This window comes from Micromys minutus, assembly GCF_963924665.1.
Source record: "Micromys minutus genome assembly, chromosome: 9".
In the NCBI taxonomy this organism is placed as follows: Eukaryota; Metazoa; Chordata; class Mammalia; order Rodentia; family Muridae; genus Micromys; species Micromys minutus.
The window spans coordinates 44,605,690-44,626,214 of record NC_137978.1 but is presented as its reverse complement, the minus strand read 5'-3'; the positions used below and the strand labels follow the sequence as shown (position 1 = coordinate 44,626,214).

Genomic DNA, 20,525 nt, shown 5'->3' with positions numbered 1-20,525 from the left:
GTTGACATCTTCTGACCTCCAAGAGCACATGTGGTACATATTCATACACACAAGCAAAACATACAATTTAATAAATATAAACATATTTACAGAGAAGCCAGGATCTCAGGCCAAGTTTAGAATATTTTAACAACTTCATGCTGTTATTAATGTCATATTTAGTTCTAGATCGTAAGTAAGACTTGGGAGTGGGGGGACTCAATAAATCATGCCTGGCCACTCATCCCAAAAGACAAAACAGAAAAAGAGTGGTTGATATAGGAAAGAAGTTCACTTCATACAGGCATCATGGCAAGAAAGAGGAACCAGCATCCTCTGTCCTCTGTTCTCGGAGCTAACGAGAGCTCTGAGTTTAAGGAACAAAGGTTGATGGCAAAAACCACATGACCAAGCAGTCTTGCTCCAGCTGTGGCCTGGATATCATTATGACTCAGGACAAGTCAGGAAGACAAGATGGAGTTAGAACAGTGCTTGGTCCCTTCGAGCTTAAGGCAATGAGTAGAGATTTCTAGGTGCCACTCTCATGGTCTAGAACAGGACATTGTAAGAGCCAGAAGCCAGCCAGGTGGTAGTGCACACCTTTAATCCCAGCACTTGGGAGGCAGAGGCAGGCAGATCTCTGAGGTATAGGCCAGCCTGGTTTACAGAACTACTTTCAGGACAGTTAAGGCGACACAAAGAAACCCATTCCTGAAAAACAAACAAACAAACAAATAACATATATTTTAAAAGAGCCAAATCCTCTAGCCTTCAGGAGGATGAGGTAAGAGGGTGATTTGGCCTTTTCTTTGGTTCTTCATTCAAGGTCTCATGTAGCCCAGTCTGGCTTAGTTGTGATGTAATCAAGACTGACCTTGAAATCTTGACTCTCCTGCCTCTGCTTTCCAAGTGCTTAGGATATAGACGTGTGACATGTTTTTCCAGGAAGATTTCAAATTTGAAGCCATCCTGGGCTGTGTAGTGAAACTGTCTAAAAACTAAAACCACAAAGCCAGCATCTGGCTGTCTACTAGATAACCTGAAAACCACCCCGGTCCTCCGAAGAGGTAGACTCAAGTCGGACATTTTCTAGAGCTCCTTTCCAGAAAGACTCAGAGACCAGAGGTCGGGGAGCTTCTGAGGAAAGCAGAGCACAAGAGAAGGGCAGTGCACTTTGCATGAAGGGGTGAGGTATGAATGAGGTGGCTCTTCTAGAGGAGCTGGGTTCAGGTTTCAGCACCCACACAGTGGCTCACAATTGTAACTCTAGTTTGACTGAATCCCATGGCCTCTTCTGGCTTCCACAGGCACTACATCCATGTGGTTCACAGGCATACAGGCACTACATCCATGTGGTTCACAGGCATACAGGCACTACACCCATAGGAATGGAATAAAAAATAAGCTTGGGAAGAGGGGCAAAACAGACAAACTGGTTCCTTCAAGCCCTTGTGTGAATGTGAGTGCCCCAGAATGAGATGAGCCTTAAATTAAAAACCCAGGCTCTGTCTCCTCTGTCGAGGAAGAAACAGCCACATTCTATTACAGTTCCTTTACTTTTGCAGTCAGAGACCCTGTTCCGAAGGATCAGTGTTGGAGGCAGGCAGAAGCTAATTTCCGTTAGCTTGGGCGAGGAAGGGACAGAAGGCAAGGTGGAATGTTTACTTTGGTTGTCTGCTCACCTTTTAGCTCTGTGGTCAATTTAAAGTTCCAAGGCGCAAAATGGCTGGCTGAAATGTTCTCATTTGATGGATTGGAGTATGTGCCTCCTCTCCCAGTTTCCCAAGTTCTTGTCTTCTCTGACAATTGTTATGGCGTCTCTTCAAATCTTGAAGAGGCCCCAGTCACTCTTATCTTGCTGTCTTTGGTCGTGAATGGGAAAGATTACCAGTTCTGCAAAACATTCCTTAAATGATTACCATGTCTCAGTGCAGTGATGAGCAGGAATTTGACTCAAAGGTTTTTATTACATTGTGTTTATTTTATGGTGTGCATGTGTTCACACACGTGTGGCATTGTTATACACATGTGGAGGTCAGAGGACATTTGTTTGCAATCAGTTCTTCCACCAGGACTGGAAAGATCAAACTAGGGCCATCGGGCTTGCTGGGTGGCAGGTGTGATTCCTTGCCAAGCCATCCTGGCCCCAGACTGAAAGTCTGAAGTCCCAAAAGGAGGCATGTAAAAATAAACGTGGGGGTGCCACATTTTTATCCTGGTCCTTGTCACCCAGCAGGCCCAGTGAAGAACTGAGGCTTTTACTAACACAGGCTCAACAGCCAAAAACTGTTGGTAAGATTGAACTGTGAAATCTCAAAAAAAGGATGAGGTTCTGAGGTATGGGGCTGAAGGTCAAGAATATTTTACCCAGAATGAATAGAGACACCCAGCCTGCTACATAGGGTCATGTGACTAGTCTGGGTTCCTTAAGTGCTGAGAATTAACCACCTATGTTTATCCTTTTATTATTGCATTTTAGAGTGTGTGCACACTCTAAAATGTGTGCACGCACACACACCCCCCCACACACCTGATGCCTAATCCAGTGCATGTAGGTCCTAGGACAACTTTAGAGAGTCAGTTTTTCCCCTTCCACCATGTGGGTCCCAGGGACAGAACCAAGTCATCCGTGTTGCCAGCAACCACTGAGCTCACCAATTTCACCCACCTCGTGAAAATTCTTTTCATTCTTTTATTCCAGTAAATGGTTTAGGAGAACTCAGTTGGAGGTCTGCATTATTCAGGGGTTAGAAGGGTGCACCCAAGTCTTCTCTCAAGCAGCCAGACACCAACCAAAGCCAAATTGGGAGGTGGGGGGCGGTTGGCAGGTGTGTTTATTTTGGAGGGACAGATGAAAGAGAGATCTTTCGAAGACTGAAAAACAAGCTCACTTCCAAACCTTAACCACCTGAGGCCGAGAGAAGTGGGTGTGGCGTTCCTGTTATTGTCTCTGCTCTGCCGGAAGGGGAGGGAAAGCCTGGCTCTCTCAGAGCTTTCTGGAGGAGGTCTCAGAAGTGTGCTCGCCCATCTGAGGCGAAGCAGAGATGGGTAATAGGGGGGAGCTCAGCACTGGAAAATTCTTTCTCCCCTAGAGAAAGGCATGTCTTCCCAAATGTTAGCTGGCTGGGTGCAATCTGGGAGTACCAGCACCCACCTCATTAGGGAATTCTCTTTGATTCCAACTAGGTGCAGGTTTGAAGTTTGGATTCCCTTTTGGATTCTGTGGGCTGGAGGGAGGTTTGCAAGGCTTTTGTTTGTTTGTTTGTTTGTGTAGAACCCACTGTGTGTCTGGATGGCACCATGGGAACAGTGCGGAAGGAAGGAAAGAAAGAATGTCTCTTGTGAGGGGCTAACAGACCTCATGTGAAGCAAAAATTCGGCTGAATTGTGTTGAGTGTGGTGGAAGGAAAATATTATGACTACAGGGAAGATTTCAGCTCCGAAGGCATCCAACATGCCCCTCCCCCCTCTCTCTGCAGAATAAATACGAAATAGCCTTGGAGTTCTCAAATTAAGGGCTCTCCAGTCCATTCTTCACACTGCAATTGGCAAACTCCCCATTAGGCAAACCTTTGTTTAAAACTCACCACCGGCTACCCACTGTGTGACCCGTGCTCACACTCAAGCACTTTGTCCTCACTGTGTGTGTCCCCTCCCTCACCCTGCTGTGCTCAATCATCTCTGGGCCTAGGCACATGCTGTTCCCTGTGCCGGGATCAGCTTCTGTCTAGACAGTCAGGTCCCGCGGCGGTGCACCTCCCGGCCACCTGGTACTGTCCCACCAGCCAACTCTGTTGTAATCGCTTAATGAACTACTTGTCTCGATTGTCACTGTGGTGGCTGGGTCCATATCTGCCTAGTTTGTTTCAGGTTCCCCAGAGCCTAGTACAGTTCCTGGCACAAAGAAGAGAAAATGGACTCCTCAAGTTAGACTTTGTCAATCCGAAGGAACTCTGTGTTGCCTTGAAACTCTGGAACAGACTGAGGAGTGGAGACAGAGGGACAGGGAGGGGATGTGAGAAGCTGCTTGAGAAGTGTGGCTGTACCCCTCCTCCTTTTCCCTGCAGCTTTCCCAGCTCCTGAGCTGACTAGCAAGATGCACAGATTTTTTTTTTCTTTTCTGCTGACCACAGAAGAAGAGACTATAAAACTCAGCTTCCCATCTGTTTCTTCATGGTCCAAGAAAATACAGCAATTTCAAACTCCAGGGAGACAGGCACTCAAATCGGGAAAGCTTCAACCTAGCCTGTCCCAGAATCCCCCAGAGAGCAGCATGGATTTGACTGAGGAAGAATGTGAAGGAAGCCACCATTTCCAAGGGTTGACCCCGCAGCGGCCCTCGAAGGGTGTGCGTTTGATGTCTCTCATGCCAGTCTACCCCTCTGGCCGTCAGAGCCAACCTGCTTGATTCAACAGCTGCTCCTTGCTTCTCTTTCGACTTGAGCCAACAGGCTCCTGGTCACAGGGACCCCATCAGCAGTTTGCCTCACGGGCTGAGCTGGGTGGAAGCCGGTCTCCCAAGGAGAGCGCTTTAACATCTGTCCCCATCCACTGTCCAAAACCTGGCTAGCCCTTCAAAATGCTGATGACGTATTTGCTTCTCACTGTTTTCTGTTAGACCAGAGTTAGCTGAGTGCTGCTGTGGAGAGACGCAGACCTAAAAACAGAACGGGAGGCACTTGGCAGGCCCGGGAGCATCGTCTGGCCACAGGCACACCTCTCTGTCTCAGGCAGGAAAAAAAAAAAAAAAGGAAAGAAAGAAATGAGGCAAAGGTTCTGAAGAGCCACCCAGAGGCTGGTACCCAAACCAGAGAAGGGAATGTTCAGAAATGTGCTGTCACGCCAGCTCTGGAGAGCTGTGACAGGCAGCTTGCAGGCTTCAGGCAGTTTGGATAAACATCTAGACTTTGAGTACATTTCTGAGCTTGCTCTGTGATCCTTTGAAGTTTAGCCAACTTGAATAAACCCTCCAGAAAGCCAGGGCCAGTAAAGTAGGCTTTCTTTGGAAGTCCCCCTGGATTTGCCCTGTTGTATCCTCCCAGGGCAGCGGGCCCATCAGGACCAGTGATCTGAGAAGCAGAGAAGAAAGACACTCGAGACAGAGTGTTCCTATAATATTCAATTCATTGTCTTCTTCTTTTCTTCCTGTCCTTTTTACATATGGAGGGCACAGCAGACGGAAAACCCCCGGTGGACTTGGTGGACCACAAGCTTAGATCTAATCATGGCTTACCTAAGGACCCTTTCTCAATGATCTAACCCCAGCTATTTCTGAAGGCTCAGCCTGAGATGGGCATAAATACACGTCTGAATAACAAAAAGCACCATTTGAAGTCTAAAAAGTCTCTGCCTGAAGCTGGGAGGCTGGGGACAGAGCCTGGCGTGGGCACAGGCTGGAGGCTCCATCCCGTTTCCCAGGGAAGCATCTTCCCGGCTGCCTAGGCAGGGGCTGAGGTTGTTTTTCCGAGTCTGTGCTGGTTCTCTAGTCAAGAAATTACTGGTGCATTGAGAAGTGCCTGCATGTATCCAGGAAGGTGAGCTCACCTCAGTTCTGGGTGGCATCTTCCTAGGTGCAAGCTAGCTAGGCTTTAGGTCACACGAAGAAGAATGGGGTACCAAATACTGAGTTCCTTCAGGAAGCACCCTTTCTGAGTGGGATGCAGTCTCTAAACCTACTTTTAGTTTACTTCAGAGGCTGACTGAGCAAGTGCCTCTTCCCAAAAAAGTCGTGCCCTGGGGGTGTCTGGAGAGGGAGCAGAGCAAATGCAGAGCACAACGCAAACCTATAGGCTTGTTCAAGGCCTTCAGGGACACACCCTCTCATAACCCTGGGACCAAATGACAGAGAAGATACAGCTGCAGCACCAGGGGGAACCCCATGGAAGTGGGGTTACAAATAGTTTTGTTTCTTTATTGTTAAAAAAAAAATATTAACAGCAGCAACAACAACAAACACAAGAATAGTACAAACATTCACAGCCCATCAGAGTCCGGTAAGCTTTGGCCATTTATTCCTAGTAGAATCCTTCATCTCAGTGTGGGCAGGGGTTTCAGCCGAAAGGCCCCTTCATGCTTTTCATAGGCGGGTACTGCTGCTCCATTGGCATGGCCCCAAAACAGTCTGAGGGGTTGCAGTGACCTGCCTTCCCTGGCTGGCCCATGGGACCCGGGGGGCCAGGGATCCCAGGAATGCCTTGCTGGCCCATTGGCCCGGTTGCACCCATCTTGCCATAACCTGGAGGCCCTTGAGGACCTAAAGAGGGAAGAAACCAGGAGACCAGGTGACAAGAAGAGACAACAGTTGTGACAAGTGACACCCTCATTCTTGCTTGTTTGCCAAGTTGAAGCAAGGTTTCGAGACACCTGCCTGGTTCCTCCATTGACGTTGCAAGGACAGCCACCCCTCTGGCTAGATTTACTGGGGAGCAACTATGTACTAGGAAAAGGGCCGAGAGCTTCTGATACATGTCATTGCATCCACAAAACAGTTTTCTGAGCCTGTACCATTTCCCAAAAGCCACACTTGAGTGTAATCCGTGGGGCGAGCTGACCTCAGAGCTAGGTCATCGGGATTTGGCCACCCTCAACTTCCTGAGGCTGAGGGCTCAGTGACCTCATCAATGTCACGGGGCCAGTAGGATGCCAAGCAAGCTTTAGACTCGGGGTTCTGGTCCCTATGCATGCAGTCCCCACACCACATCATGCACTGCCTAGCTTAGGGCGGAGGTGGAGACTCAGCCTCTCTCCTCCTCCTCAGGCTTAGCCCAGTATCTTGAATTAAGAGCATTTCTGTTAGTAGTAATTAGGGTTGAATTGTTTGGTGTCCTGTCTGGTTATGTTGTCGTAAAGTGTGGGGGGCTCTCCTGCTCTGGATTCATGGTCTCCAAGACTGGATTGTCCTACCTGGAGGGCCGGGGAGACCATTTTCTCCTGCAATGCCAACACCGACGTCTCCCTTTTCACCTTTGGTACCAGGCAACCCTGAGACAAAGACATAAAATTAAGTCTAAGCAGAAAAATGGCAGCCATGTGGATTGCTAGGCAGGCACACACACACACACACACACACACACACACACACACACACACCACCACCACCACCACCACCACCACCACCAACACCAACAACACTACCACCACCATATCCACAACAGTTAGCCCTCGGAGAGGTGAATATGCCTGACACCCTGGAGACCCAGAAGGTAGAGCTACCTCTCATTCCTGGCAAACCCTGTCGTCCTTCTCGGCCTATCTGACCAGGGAGCCCAGGTGATCCTGGAGCACCTGGCCGCCCTGGAGCACCATCCTTCCCCGGAGGCCCTGGCCGGCCTGGAGCCGCTGCCACCTCCATGGGGAACTGCATCCTGGAGGTGTAGTAAGCCATCCTCTCTGTGAGCAAAGACAAAGGCCAGGTCACTGGGTTCTCAGAGTGGCTGCAGATGCCACCAATGTTTGATGGAGTATCAGGACAGAGAATGTGGGCTGTTCTCTTGAAGGAGATCTTGTACTAGAGCCTTCACGTGCCTACCCATGCTTTCAGAAGCACAGATCTGATTTTGGCAACTCTTTCCTCTAACCGTCATCCCTGGCTTCTGAATATGGTCTGGACTGGTCTCTTGGCCAAGCAGGATGCCCAGCATCTATGTTACCCCCAGCTCACAGCACACAAGCAGGAAGAAAAAACTTCAAACAAGCCAGTCTCCCCTTTCGCCTGCTCTCCCCAGAGCTCCAGCCACACTGGCTCGTTTGAAATCGGCTTTCTTAGCCTCCTTTGCTCGAGTGGGGGATCAGGAGGGCGGAAGAGAACCGACTTATCTCTAAGCAGAGCAGGTGACAAGGAAGGTATGATGGATAGGTGAACATATGCCTGTCACCCTGCTGTCTGCAAATGTGTGGGGGTGGAAGGGGAGGAAAACCGCAGGCAGGGCTGGGTGAAAAAGTGGCTGGGAAGGGCGAGCATTACCCACCGCCACCCAGCCGGCTGCCAATTACCATCAAACAGTTTAATGATCTCTTGTCTGATAAACCTCTTGATATCATCATAATTCACCATGTCTCCCTGAGGAAAGAGAAGAAGCCTAGCCTCAATCAGATGTCCAAACTTGGCACTTGCCCAATGAATAGACTTGATTTCCAGAAATAAAGGATGGCGAAGGGGGCAGAGGTCCTCCCAGCCTTTTGCAGAGTCTTAATCCAAAGTGCCACCCACCCTGAAATTCTACACGTCTTAGGCTAACATGCAGTTTGGGGTGGGAGAGATGCCTGTAGCTCCCTGCTTTCCCGTGTGGAACTAGGAGCTCTCCGTAGTCAAGCTCTTTCTTGCAGAGTATTGGAAGGAGTTGCTAAAGGGACATGGGCCTGTACTATGGGATGTTGCTTGTCCATGGTTGCTGGCCTCCCCTTACCATAGAGCCCGGCAAACCAGGCAATCCAGGGTTTCCTGCAGGCCCCGGGGACCCAGGGTGACCTCTCTCTCCTGCAGGACCCGGTGGTCCAATAGGTCCCATGGAGCCGCTCTTGCCAGGACCCCCAGGCATGCCAGATCTTCCCTTTTCTCCTGCTTGGCCCTTCTGCCCTGCAGGTCCTGGGTCACCCTACAAGGGCAGGTCACAGTACAGTAAGTATATTACCAACTGTCTCCAAGTCTATGTCACAATGTGTCAGCAGCCTGCCCCTTTCCCAAGTGCCCAGCATCTCCCGCTGGGCTACAGTCCCAATGATACAGGCCTCCTGTCTCACCACCTCCCAGATCAATGTTTCTAGAAGACAGCGCTTGCATCACTGGGAATGCTGGGAAATGCTCCTGGCTCCCACATGCCCTCAGTAGGACGTGCCCCTTCCTTGTTCGGGACCATTTATAATGTCCCCTCTTCACATCTTCGCCTTTTCAACTTTAGCTCTACCTGTCTAGCTACCTGTCGTTCTAGTCACTTGGATCGGCTGTCTGGAATGCCCCTCCCCAGCCTTGGCACCCCAATCTTCCCCCTCGACTGTCCTCTGTGGAAACAGTCCTGCCCCTTGTTCAGTCTTCCTCAGTTTCTGGGGTCTCACAGCACCGGATCCAGCCTTTATCAAAATTTGCTGCACTCTGCTGTTATGGGGACCAGGCAGAGGGAGTGTTCTAGGGCTTCTCATCACCCCAGACCAATACAGAGTGGCCCTTGAGTGAGCCAGGGTGGGCAGTTAGGGGATTAAAGAGGTTTCCATTTCCGGAGCCATAGATGGGACAGTCTCAGGTGAGGTCGCATCCCCCTCTCCTCCCCAGTGGCCACTCTAGGCCTCCTTTGTGGTTAAAGTTGTAGCTTGCAGTTCCAGAATACCTCTTCTCAGACCCAGCCAGTGCCCCCTCACCTTTGGGCCGGGGGGCCCGTAGAGCCCCTGCTTTCCAGGAGGCCCCTATAAAAAAAGAAACAGAAGTTCATGGTCTGGTCTGGGCAGTTTCACTGAGGCTCCCTGGGGTGGAAGTGGAGCAGGTGCAATGGGAAAACTACCTTCTCCCACCCTGAGATCCTGGTTGTATCCAGCTGGGCTCTGTGAGAAAGGATGACAGCTTCCCTACCAACCAGAGGGGCTGACAGCTGGAAGGGAGACTGATGTCCCCTGGGACATGGCCTTGTTTGATAGCATTGGCTTGGTCCCTCATCACAGATGTGACAAGAAGTCAGAATGGGGAGGCTAGTCTGAAATAGCAACAGGCCTGGCAGGAGCTGGGGCCCAGGGAGCCTTTGTTTGGAGTTTGTCATCGTTACTGTCTCTTTCTGACTAGAAGTAGGGTCTCCTAATTCCATTAGACCAACAAGAGATAGCAACTTGTTGCATGTAACTGGCACTTGGTATCTGTAGGGAATTGCTTCCAGGATCCCCATGGATCCCCTAGTGTGTCTCCGGTCCCATTTGTAAAATGGTGTAATACTTGGCTGGATCCTAAATGTACCTGTCTGTGTGGTGTAATCTTCTCTAGTCACTAACAATAGCTACCACAGTGCATATGCTTCAAAGAGTTGTCATTTTGTATTGCTTAGGGGATAATGGGAAGAGGGGAGAGGAGGGGAAGGAGGGACAGGAAGGGGGGGGGAGGAGGAAGAAGAAGAGGAGGAGAAGGAAGAAGAAAGGGAACCGGGAGTGGTGGTACACACCTGTGAGCTAGAGAGGTTAAAGCCAGAGGATCATAAATTTGAAGCCAGTTTTGGCTATAAAGTTGCAGGCCAGCCTGGGTACAAAGTCTGGGGGGAGGGGGAAGTTTCTATATATTTGGTACACCTGCAAATTTTCCCTGAATAGTTTCAATCAACCTGTGATGGATTAAGTTTCTTGATGTGGAAACTTCGGGTGTGGTTTCTGTAGGTGGTAGTCTATGCCCACGTGGTATGCTTACTGAGGGGATGAGGAACAGAAGACAGTGAGGACCAAGAAGGAGTGTCCCAAAGGGGTGGGGGAGGGGAGGAGCACAATACCTCTTTGCCAGCTGCACCGTCCGAACCAGGTTCACCCTGGGGAGCAGAGAGCGTTGGAAACATGATGAGCTGTCACCCAACGCAGCCTCTTGGGCCACACACCCTGCCCTACTCTCTGTGCCACCAAAGAGCCCTGATCCTGCAGTTCCCACCCCCACCCCAGCCTGCCTGAGTAAGGTGCCTTTTCTTGAGAACTCTATGCATTCCCTGGCTCTGAGTGTTTGTTGAAGGACACATGAACTCTGGGCTTCTGTCCTCAGTGAGACTAGCCAGGACAAGATGACCTTCTTTCCTTCCCCGTGACACCACACAGAAACTGTCTAGCCCTGAGCCCCAACCCAGGGCTTTCTGGTGTGCTGCTGGAGAAGAGAAATCCAGGGTCCTGGCAGCTCCCAAGTCTGGGGAGAGAGGGAGCCTAGGAGGGAGAGGATCCCTGGGGACCGTGATGGTTTGTATTTGCTCAGCCTAGGGAGTGGCACTATTAGCACGTGTGGCCTTGCCAGAGTGGGTGTGTCACTGTGGGTGTGGGATTTAAGACCCTCATCCTAGCTGCCTGGAAGTCAGTATTCTGCTAGCAGCCTTGAGATGAAGATGTAGAACTCTCGGCTCCTCCTGCACCAGGCCTGCCTGGATGCTGCCATGTTCCCACCTTGATGATAATGGACTGAACCTCTGAACCTGTAAGCCAGCCCCAATTAAATGTTGTCCTTATAAGAACTGGCTTAGTCATGCTGTCTGTTCACAGCAGTAGAACCCTGACTAAGACAAGAACAGTGGGCAGAGTTCAGGATGAGCAGGAGTGCTGACCCCTGGGCCCCTGAGAAATGGGCCCAGCGACCGCATGCACATGTCTGGAGTCATCTGTCACATTAAGGACTACCAGCCCTAGTTTGCTACTGTGCCTGTTTGGTGGGACCCCCCTGTCATGGAGACCTGAGTCCCCTTCCTTGGCTTCTCAGAAACTTTACATCCCTGAGGCTGGCAATCAGCTCAGCTCCACCTCATGTGGTTTGCTAGTCTAGGTCTCTACAGGGGGGAAGCCTCCAGGTTGACTGAGGAACACAACGAAGCAAGCTGGGGAGGAGTCTAGCCCTGGGGATCATGTCTCAGCTCTGCCCTTTACTAGCTGAGCGACTCAGAGCAATCAGCTGGGCCACCCTCAACCCTCACTTCCTCATCCGAAAGCCCAGGGACAATTGTACCTCCAAACTTTGTTGCAGAACACACTGAGGCAAAACACACATCCAACCTAAGCTGAGGCCCACTTCGGCACAGTCAGTGACCAATATAGCATCGCTCTGAATGCTAAACGGTCTGAGATCAAGTCTGGCTTCTGAGGAGCTCAGAAAGTTACAGTAATAGCTCTATATTTCTGGTGCTTGATATTTTCAGACTTTCTGTAGTCACTGACAAGCTCAACTGGGGCAGGGCCAGGAGCAACACATGGACCAAGGCTTCTCTCTCTGACACCTCGTCTAGGGACCTGCATCGGGTTGGCGGTGTGTCCTCAGAGGTAGTGCCCTTGTGAGCAGCTGGCTCAGTGCCAGCTCACTGGGCTCATCCTTCTGGATACAGTACAACCCCTAGATGCTGACACCCCATTATGCTCACACCCTCTCCTCTAACGACCTCAGGTGTGCTATGCAAAGCCAATCAGTCCTTTCCCCTGGGCTGGACTATACAATTCGGAGTCTTACTGGAGGGCCCGGGTGTCCGGGTGTGCCAGGCTGGCCTGGGAGGCCTGCCAAGCCCCTTTCTCCGGGGACTCCCCGATCTCCTTTCAGGCCCTAAAAAACAAGATAAAGATTACTGGAGAGAAGGAGGAGCAGAGGCCACAAACCCAGACCCTTGCCATGTTCCAGGGGCCAGGCCCCACAGGAGCAGATGGCACGCCTGTGCCTGTGACATGGCCCTAGGATGGCCTTGAGCTACTTCCCAAGCCCTTTGCCTCATCCCAGAAGAGAGATCTTTAGGAAAGATGGCCGAGGAAGAGAAAGAAAACAAGTCATTTCTTCATCCCTCTGGCTTAGGAGCCCACAGCAGAAACAGCAATATTCCTTAGAGGGAGTGGTAGAAAGTCACTCACCACGGTGGAGAGCCCAGGTGGCCCTGGCAGGCCTGGAGGCCCTTGTGGCCCCTAAGGAGAGGAGAGGGCGGTTAGACAGCAGGAACCTGCATTAGCTTTCTCTTCCTGAAATCAGCCCTTCCTTTCTGATCTTACACTTGAACTTCTACCAGAAGCCTGGTTCCAGAGCAGAGGTGGGGAGGGACCGAATACTCAGTGCTCGCCGACTGGTGCACCCGGGCTTGTGAGGTGAAGAGACAAAAGGCGGGAGAGAACAAACTACTACCCAGGTGTCGTCCAAGGCCCTGTGCTTCCTAAAGGCAGCCTAGTCCTACTGTTCTGTGGGAGAGGGTCTGCATAGCAGGGACCATATGTATCAAAGACCATCTCCCCCACCATCCACAGCCACGGAAGAGACTCCTGCTATCTCCAAAGCCCTTTGCCATGTCAAAGAAGGGGAAGATCTTTGGAGCAGACAAAAGGCTGAGCCAACATCCACATGGGAAAGTTCTGTGGCTCCTCCCCCACAGGAAGCAGTGACACACTAACCCCCTGGGATGTCTGATACTGCTGGGACTGTATCTAAATACCCACAGTCCAGGGTCACCTGCTCGGCAGAGCAACACCTCTGAACCCAGGAGCACTCAGCTCTTCACAGAGTATATTCCTTTACATCCCTTCAGCGAACATCCTGGGCATGTCTCCTATGATACTCATGTACGACTCATGGGGCTATCCGCCACTGGGACCAGTACAGAGCAGGTGCCTAGGCTGGACAGATGGTAACAGGAGGAACCCAGTAGGTCCTCACCTTCAGCCCCATGAGTCTCTACTGAGGACCTGAGGTCCCCAGAACAGGTCCTCGGAACTCCTTGAGATGCATGAAAACGGGGACCTGGGAGTCCCCCCTCATTTTTTTAATTTGTCATGAAGTACTTTTAATGTTCCCAAACGCCTCCTGATCACAGCACAGCCACGCTACACTAGCACTGGATTCGCTTTCTCTGGAGCCCTATCAGCGTGGTGCTGTCACACTGTCACTGGTGAGAAAGTGGATGGGAAATGCAATATTGTTTAATAAATGCTTTCTCCCATTTGCCCTCATAATAGAAACACCACCCAGTTGCCCTAGATGAACTTCCTGGCTCCTCTCTTTCTCCCGCTCAGCCCCTTCAGACTAAGGGAGCAACCCCCCAAACACATCCCAGATCTCCTGAGCCCTCTGTCCCCTCCGTCTCCCACCCACCCACCTATTGCCAGCCCTTCCCTGAGTGTGCCTGCTCCAAGCTCCTGGACCTCCCTGTGAGGTGTCTTTTTCGAAGCTCAGAGTTCTTGGTCCCACATGCACTTTCTCAAGCCATCCCCCGCCCAGTGTGATGAATTTCTTGAGCTCCTGGCTGCTTTTGGTTCTATGTGCCGGTGTCCCTTCTGCCTGGGACTCTTCTCCCTGGCTACTCAACAGCTGACTCCTCCCTTCACGGAGAACTCAGGGCCATCATTTCTTCAGCAAGTGATCCCCTAAGGCAGTGAGTGGTTCCCAACCTTTCTGATGCTGGGGTGTGCAACCCTTTAATGTAGTTCCTCAGGCTGTGGCAACCCCCAACCATGAAATGATTTCCACTTTTAGCCCATAACTGTAATTATGCTGCTGTGATGAATTGGAACATAAATATCTGATATACAGCATAGTTGGTATATGAACCCCTTAAGGGGTCGTGACCCACAGGTTGAGAAACACTGCCCTGAGCCTCCCCTCCACCCCCGTTCTTTCCTGTAACATCACCTCGTCCCTTGGACCTTTCATTTGCTTCCTGTGCTTGCGGGGAGGTCCTGTGGGAAAAGGACCCTTGTCTATCTGCCGCTGTGCTGTGGCCCTGATTTGGAGCAGATGGCCAGTAATTACTTATTGACTGACTGGAAGACTTGTGTCTGGTAAGCAAACATTAATGTGCCCAGAAAACCCAAAAGGTGGTGGAAAGCAAAAGCCACTTAATTAGATGAGTCCAAAGCCCTCACGTCCCCACGTGTGGCCACCACCAGTTTACAACATCCCCCAGTGGCATCCTAGCTCATAGAAGCAGAGACGAAAACAATTTAACTCACAAGATGCCCTGGGGGTCCTGGTCGTCCCTGGGGTCCCATGGCACCGGGCTCACCCTGCAGGATCAGAAAGAAAACAGTGACACACAAAAACGGACAGACCTGCACACATGTGGCTGCTTTGTAAGAGGGAGATGAGCAGAGCTTGTGGTGGTGGCCTGGAGCAATGGCCAGAGGTCTGGACAGAGCTCTGAACTTTAGACTCTAGCCTTCCAGGGCTTAAAGGCCAGGCCTGCCTTTTGGGAGGCTGTCCAACTGTGCTCTTCGGGAGGGGATCAGTTACAATTGTCAAGATGGAAAAGGGTCAAGATGTACAGAGTGTGGTGAATTTTCCCACCAGAAGGCCAAGGGGAGAAGGCGGCCACTCTAATGCAGGAAAAGGGAAGCTAGTACAGGAGAGAGGCTGGATCTCAGACTTAGTGGGGCCCAAGGCTGTGTGACCACAGAACCGCAGTCCTTACCTCTGCACCTGGCCGACCACTGCTGCCAGGGGGACCTGGTTTTCCACAGTCACCCTAAAAGAGAGGTGGCAGTGTAGCTTGGTATCCCCACCCCACCTGACCCCGGATCAAGGGGGCTCTGTCATCTGGCCCTGGCTTTGGCCTAAGGGCCTCTGATACCCTTCAGCTGGTGGGTGTCAGCATCCTAACCCAGGTGCTAGTGGCCTCAGGAAGCTAGGATGCTGGAGTAGCATCTCAGCCAGGGGTTGGGTGGCAGTCGAAACCCAGGGTGGGTCACTATGTCTCAGGAGTGGGGCCTGAAGAGAACGGGGAAGCCTGTTGAGCAGAAGTACACCTTACCTTAGGCCCAGGGAGGCCAGGATGCCCTGTTTTCCCCTTGAAACCCTGGAAGGGAAAGCAGGGAGATGTGGTACCTCTTGCCTTCACCACACCTTCCTGCTCAGGCTAAATCAGTGACACCTATTGCAGTCAGAGCATGAGGACACGGGCTCTGAGGAGAGCTGGGAGGGGGCTCAGAGCCCCGGCTCCTTCCTTCAGCTCAACTTACTGGCGGTCCCATGAGTCCAGGAGGGCCAGCGGGACCTGGGTCCCCCTAGGGAGAGAAAGAGAGCATTGAGGAGGCCTGATTCAGCCTTGACCCAGCTTCCTCTTCACCCCACTCTGCTTCTAAAGCTCCATTCCCAGGAGCTGCTGGGAACCTTACATAGGGCAGAGGGAAAACCTCAGGTGGCTCAGCCTGACTGGCTGGTTCCTGTGAACAGGTCCCGACCCCTCTGTGGGCCTTGGTTCTGTTTCTTTTGCTTAAGGATGGGAAATGACCTTGATAGCCCCTCCCCCCCCCCTTGCCTTGTTTCCATTTCTCTGATTGCCCAGACAAAACTCAACCAAGGAGCCAGGGCCTGCTCAGGCCTGTGACGACGGCTACAGCCTTATTCTCCCCAGAATACAGCCTACTTTCTCCAGCCGTCCAGGTTGGGGGATCAAAGTGGTATCTCTGTCACCACCCTGAATTTGGTGAATCCCATTTGTTTAGCTAAATCTATTAGGAGAGGGGAGAGACCAGGGGGGTCTGGGGCCAGCTGGGAGGAGGAGTGGCACAAGAGAACACTTGGATACCCTGATCAAAGGGTGACTCCTCAGCTCACCTCATCAGGAGAGGGCTCCTGACTCCCACCCAGCGCCATCTTACCCTCAGGCCGGGCTTGCCGTCCTTTCCATCCAGTCCGTCCAGCCCAGCAGGACCCTGCACACAGAGAAAGGCATGGCTAAATAAATACGGCGCTGTGCTCAGGAGGGGGGAAGCCCGACTCAGGCCCAGGCTCTCTCCACCTCCTACCCAACTTCCACGGCTACCACAACAAGCACACTCACAGTCTGTCCCAAATACCACTGGGCCGGGCGGGCGCAGACTCACCTGAATCCCAGGAGGGCCTGGTGGCCCAGGGGAACCAGGCAAGCCCGAGGGACCTCGAATCCCTTCACTGCCCTGAAACAGAAACACCCAGTAAAGTCAGGGCCAAGGGTGCCAGGGGTCCCTGGGAGTCAGGACATTTGGCTTCTGGCTCTGGTTCCACCCTGGCTAACGGATGTATTCCACATGCTGTCTTCTTAAGAACCTATGTCCCTGTCCGCTAAGGCCCCCTTTTTCTTATTGCTTCTTGCGGAGAAAAAGCTTGCTTAAGCCAGCCTCTTCTCAGGTTGTCCCAGAGGGCTGGCACAGGGCTGGGTGTATGTGTTTCATCTATATCATTCCAATAGCATGCCGTGTGTGCGGGCTTTGATGCCTCAAGGTGGAAAAGGTGAGGAGATTCCTGTATTTCAGGGTCCCATAGTCCCTCGAGGGCCTGCTGGAGTGAACGTGGCTGTAACACCACATCAGCCTTGTGAGGATGGAGCTGTGAAGCTCCGGGATGGGGCGGAGGCCCATGGTGGCCAGGGCTTAGGGAAAATGTCATAGGAGTGTCACCAGATGGTAGATTCTGAAGGATGTCTGGGATGAGGCAAGAGGGAAGCTGGAGGGAACCCAGGACAGAGGGACAGATTTGGAAGTGGTCCCATGCCTGCCTGACCTGGGTGTCAGAGCTCTTAAGGTAGATGGATTGGGAGACGAGGCTGGGGAGGTGGGCACCATACTGGGAGGGGCCCAGAGCAACATGTGGCACACAGTCAAGAACCAGAATGGTGACTCTGAAACGGCTTCTCAGCATCCTGGGAGTTGTTGGGGGAACCTTGACACTGGGAGCACAAAGTGGGTTTCTGGCCCAGAGGATCAGATTCCAGAACCTTCTTCCAGGTCTTATCCAGAGCCTCCTTGCTTGTGTCTGTTTCTAGGAGGTTGCACAGGAACTTTTGTCTAATAAAGGGCTCGGGGACTGTAAAGCCACCTGCAAACACAGCCATATAGCCACTTAAAGCAGGACAGTGATGAGAATAAACGTGTGGACTGCAAGGTAAGATGCTTAAGGAAAGGTTGCTGTTTCCCTTGGTCAGGGGCCGGGGATTGAGGGGCTGCAGGGCTGCGGAAAGGAAAAGAACACAGCAACGGGGCAGAAAGTCAGGGATGGTGCAATACCACCACCTGCCAGGAGGGGTCAGCACACTTCTAGCCAATGTCGGCCCCGCTGAGAGTTGAGATGAAGCGCCTCCATACAGCAGTTTGGGATTCCCTGCAATGACCTGCCTAAGCAGGACTTGGCTGCCACCTCCATCCTTCACTGACAAGGAAGGCATGAGAGGAAGCTGACAGGCACCTGCATCCGGTGGGCGCTAGCTTGGGGAGGTCTTGTCTCTCACACTTGGACACTCATCTGATGCTAAGACTGTGTGCCCTGGGTGGCTCCTTACCTTTGGGTCTCCCAACTGTTCTTTGTTTTTGTTTTTGGTTTTTTGTCACTTGTAAAGTGAGAGGCCAATGTGTGGCTTTAGAGAAAAAGAGGCTCCCAGAAACTACATGCCATAACAGCTCCCTGTGGACCCCTCCTCCATCCAATGCTTAGAAATCAAGCTTGGGGGCTCCTACAGCTCCTACCCAGTACACAAGGGAGCCCCAGCTTCTGCTGAGCCAGAACCACAGCAGGGCTTATCAGGGTGGTTTTAGAGTCAACCCTGTGGCACTCCAAAGCTGCTATCACTGGATAGATTTTCACATAATTACAGGTGACCCTGTGTCTTCTGAGCCCTTGGAGACAGCCTGCAGGGAGAGGTGCACCCCTGCAGGTATACCTCCAACCAAGGGTCTCAGTTTCATCCCTTCCCTGGCTCCTTGCCCTCTCTGCTTCCCCTTGAGAAATGAAGCTGGCAGAAGCTGGCCAGTCACAGACTCATTCCTGGCCTCCATCCCCACCTTTGCTATGCCAGTCTCCTGGCAAATGGGAGCCCAGGTGACTCAGAGGCTAAGTAGGGGGTGGGGAGGGTTATGAGAGGGTAAGGGATCATCCACAGAGCCATCTGTTAGCCACGGCCTAACAGCAGTGGACGTGTCTGTGGGTTTCCTGAACAACGTCACAAGAGCTGCGTGGTTCCAGTCTGTGGCATTGACAGAGGTGGGGTTCGACTCACCTTCTCTGCTTGGGGTCCAGGTGGGCCAGGAGCTCCAGCTTTGCCTGGGAATCCTGGGGGACCCTGTATCAATGAAGAAGTGGGCAGGAATGAAAGTGGGGCTCCTTACCCCTTTCTTCTGGGTGGGTTCCATCTATTTGCCTGACTCTCTGTGGCTACCCGTGAGGCCTTTCTCTTCAGGTCTGGCTCCATCAATCTATCATGGCCACCTAGACTTTCTCCCACCATATGCCTCCCCATCCCGGGTTCATCTTTATCTGGCAGGCCCTGCTCCTCCCAGTGGGACCACCTTACAGGGAACTTTTGTGTCTGTACTCACCGGTGGGCCTGGGAAGCCCGGCTGGCCTTGAAATCCCTAGGAGAAGAAGAGGGGAGGTCAGTCCTCCTCCTGGACACTCAGGTGGAAAGAGGAACAGGTCAGGGTAGCCTCAAGTCTACAAGCTTTGTCCTCCCATCTGTCCAAGATGGCCAGCAGGTGAGGGTCTGGGACATGCCCCTCAGCCTCCCAGACAAGGCTTACCTGATCACCCTTCTCTCCAGAGCTCCCTTGGGGGCCTCGCTCTCCTCGGGGACCCTGCCACCATAGATAAAAACACAGTTGGAACCCACAGGGTGGGGGCCAGAATACCCCCCTTCTCCTCTCATGCTCACTCACCGCTGGACCTTGGGGACCTGGAAGGCCTTCAGATCCTGGTGGGCCCTGGGGACCCAAAGGAACAGAAGCAGTCACTTAGAAACCTGAGGAATGAGGCCCCCCAGGGGACACAGCCTGGGGAGGGGGTGTCCTCTTCACCTGTCCCTTCGATTTCCTGGAACCAGCCTGCTAACTAACCCTGCTACCTCCTGGCCTAAGCCAATCTACCCAAGGAATATGAGCTAATCTCTCTTTCTGAGGCCCAGCTCTGACTATGTCACTCTCTGGCTCAAAAGCCTTCCATGGCTCCCCTCTGTCTAATGAATGAGGCGTCCACTTTCCACTCATGCTGGGTCTAAAGGCATCCTGTAATCTATCACTCACTCCCTTTCCCTTACGCCCTTCTCCCAGCCCCCTCTGCTGTGCTTTGCTCTGTGCAGACTTCTGTTCCCAGAACATGCTCTGTTGGGTCATACCCACGGGCCTGTGCATCGCTATTCCCTTTGTCTGGAATGCCCACCATTCAACACTCCTTTGTGTCTCTTGAACCCTAGGGAACCAATGCTGGCAGGACCTACCCATGACTTCCGGCTCTGTACGGGCAAGGCACAGCCCCTTCCTCCCCTATTCCTCCTTGGAGACACCCCTCTTTCTCTATAGCATCAGCATCCTCATGTTACTCCATCCTTAATCCCCAACCCCCACTCTGCTCAGGGCCCTCAGGTCTCATCATCCCTATCTATCTATCTATCTATCTATCTATCTATCTATCCATCCATCCATCCATCCATCTATCTATCTATCATCTACCTACCTATTTATTCATCCACCTATCATCTATCTTTTGCATGTCATCTATCCATCTATCTATCTATCCATGTTTTATCTGCTTTTTGCTGCAGGGCAAGGCTCATGGGGCCTTATTTCTGCAGTGCAGACCCCTCAGAAGGACTCGCAGCACCCAGCCTGCCTAGGAGACCATCCTGTGGCCGAGTAGAAGAGTGTCAGGGTTGACAGAGTCCCATGAGGCCTCATGACATTTGTGAGAGGGAGAGTTAAGGTTTGGCAGGTCCCAGATGTGAGGGCTGAGGTTCCTCACCAGTTAGACATGGGCTCCAACCCAGGCTCCTCCACCACAAACTCCCTAGCTGGCTGCAGGACTCTGGGTGAGTCATGTCACTCAGGAGCCCATGACCCCATATGCAAGCAGTCCTCAGCTCCCTTCTTCAGGGTAGGACCCCTACGAAGGTAGCCTCAATAGGAAAAAAAAAAAA

General features: G+C 52.1%; 1 protein-coding gene across 4 annotated transcripts in view; it reads right to left on the bottom strand.

Moving 5' to 3' along the window:
* Positions 1-5,921: 5,921 nt before the first annotated feature.
* Positions 5,922-20,525, bottom strand: part of COL16A1 (collagen type XVI alpha 1 chain) — a 50,784-nt gene continuing 36,180 nt past the window's right edge. For 3 of the 4 annotated variants that reach the window (XM_080920681.1, XM_080920682.1, XM_080920683.1), the window contains 19 exons: positions 19,273-19,317; positions 19,138-19,191; positions 18,937-18,972; positions 18,618-18,680; positions 16,474-16,545; positions 16,249-16,302; positions 15,607-15,651; positions 15,399-15,443; positions 15,060-15,113; positions 14,602-14,655; positions 12,520-12,570; positions 12,131-12,220; positions 10,434-10,469; positions 9,331-9,375; positions 8,385-8,573; positions 7,972-8,038; positions 7,192-7,368; positions 6,883-6,960; positions 5,922-6,232 (listed from right to left, as the gene is read on the bottom strand). In XM_080920681.1, coding sequence (XP_080776807.1) covers positions 6,030-6,232; positions 6,883-6,960; positions 7,192-7,368; positions 7,972-8,038; positions 8,385-8,573; positions 9,331-9,375; positions 10,434-10,469; positions 12,131-12,220; positions 12,520-12,570; positions 14,602-14,655; positions 15,060-15,113; positions 15,399-15,443; positions 15,607-15,651; positions 16,249-16,302; positions 16,474-16,545; positions 18,618-18,680; positions 18,937-18,972; positions 19,138-19,191; positions 19,273-19,317 — 1,458 coding nt within the window. In that variant the 3' untranslated portion in view covers positions 5,922-6,029. Of the gene's footprint in view, positions 6,233-6,882; positions 6,961-7,191; positions 7,369-7,971; positions 8,039-8,384; positions 8,574-9,330; positions 9,376-10,433; positions 10,470-12,130; positions 12,221-12,519; positions 12,571-14,601; positions 14,656-15,059; positions 15,114-15,398; positions 15,444-15,606; positions 15,652-16,248; positions 16,303-16,473; positions 16,546-18,617; positions 18,681-18,936; positions 18,973-19,137; positions 19,192-19,272; positions 19,318-20,525 lie in introns of those variants that run through there. The other variant, XR_013975114.1, reaches the window with a different exon arrangement.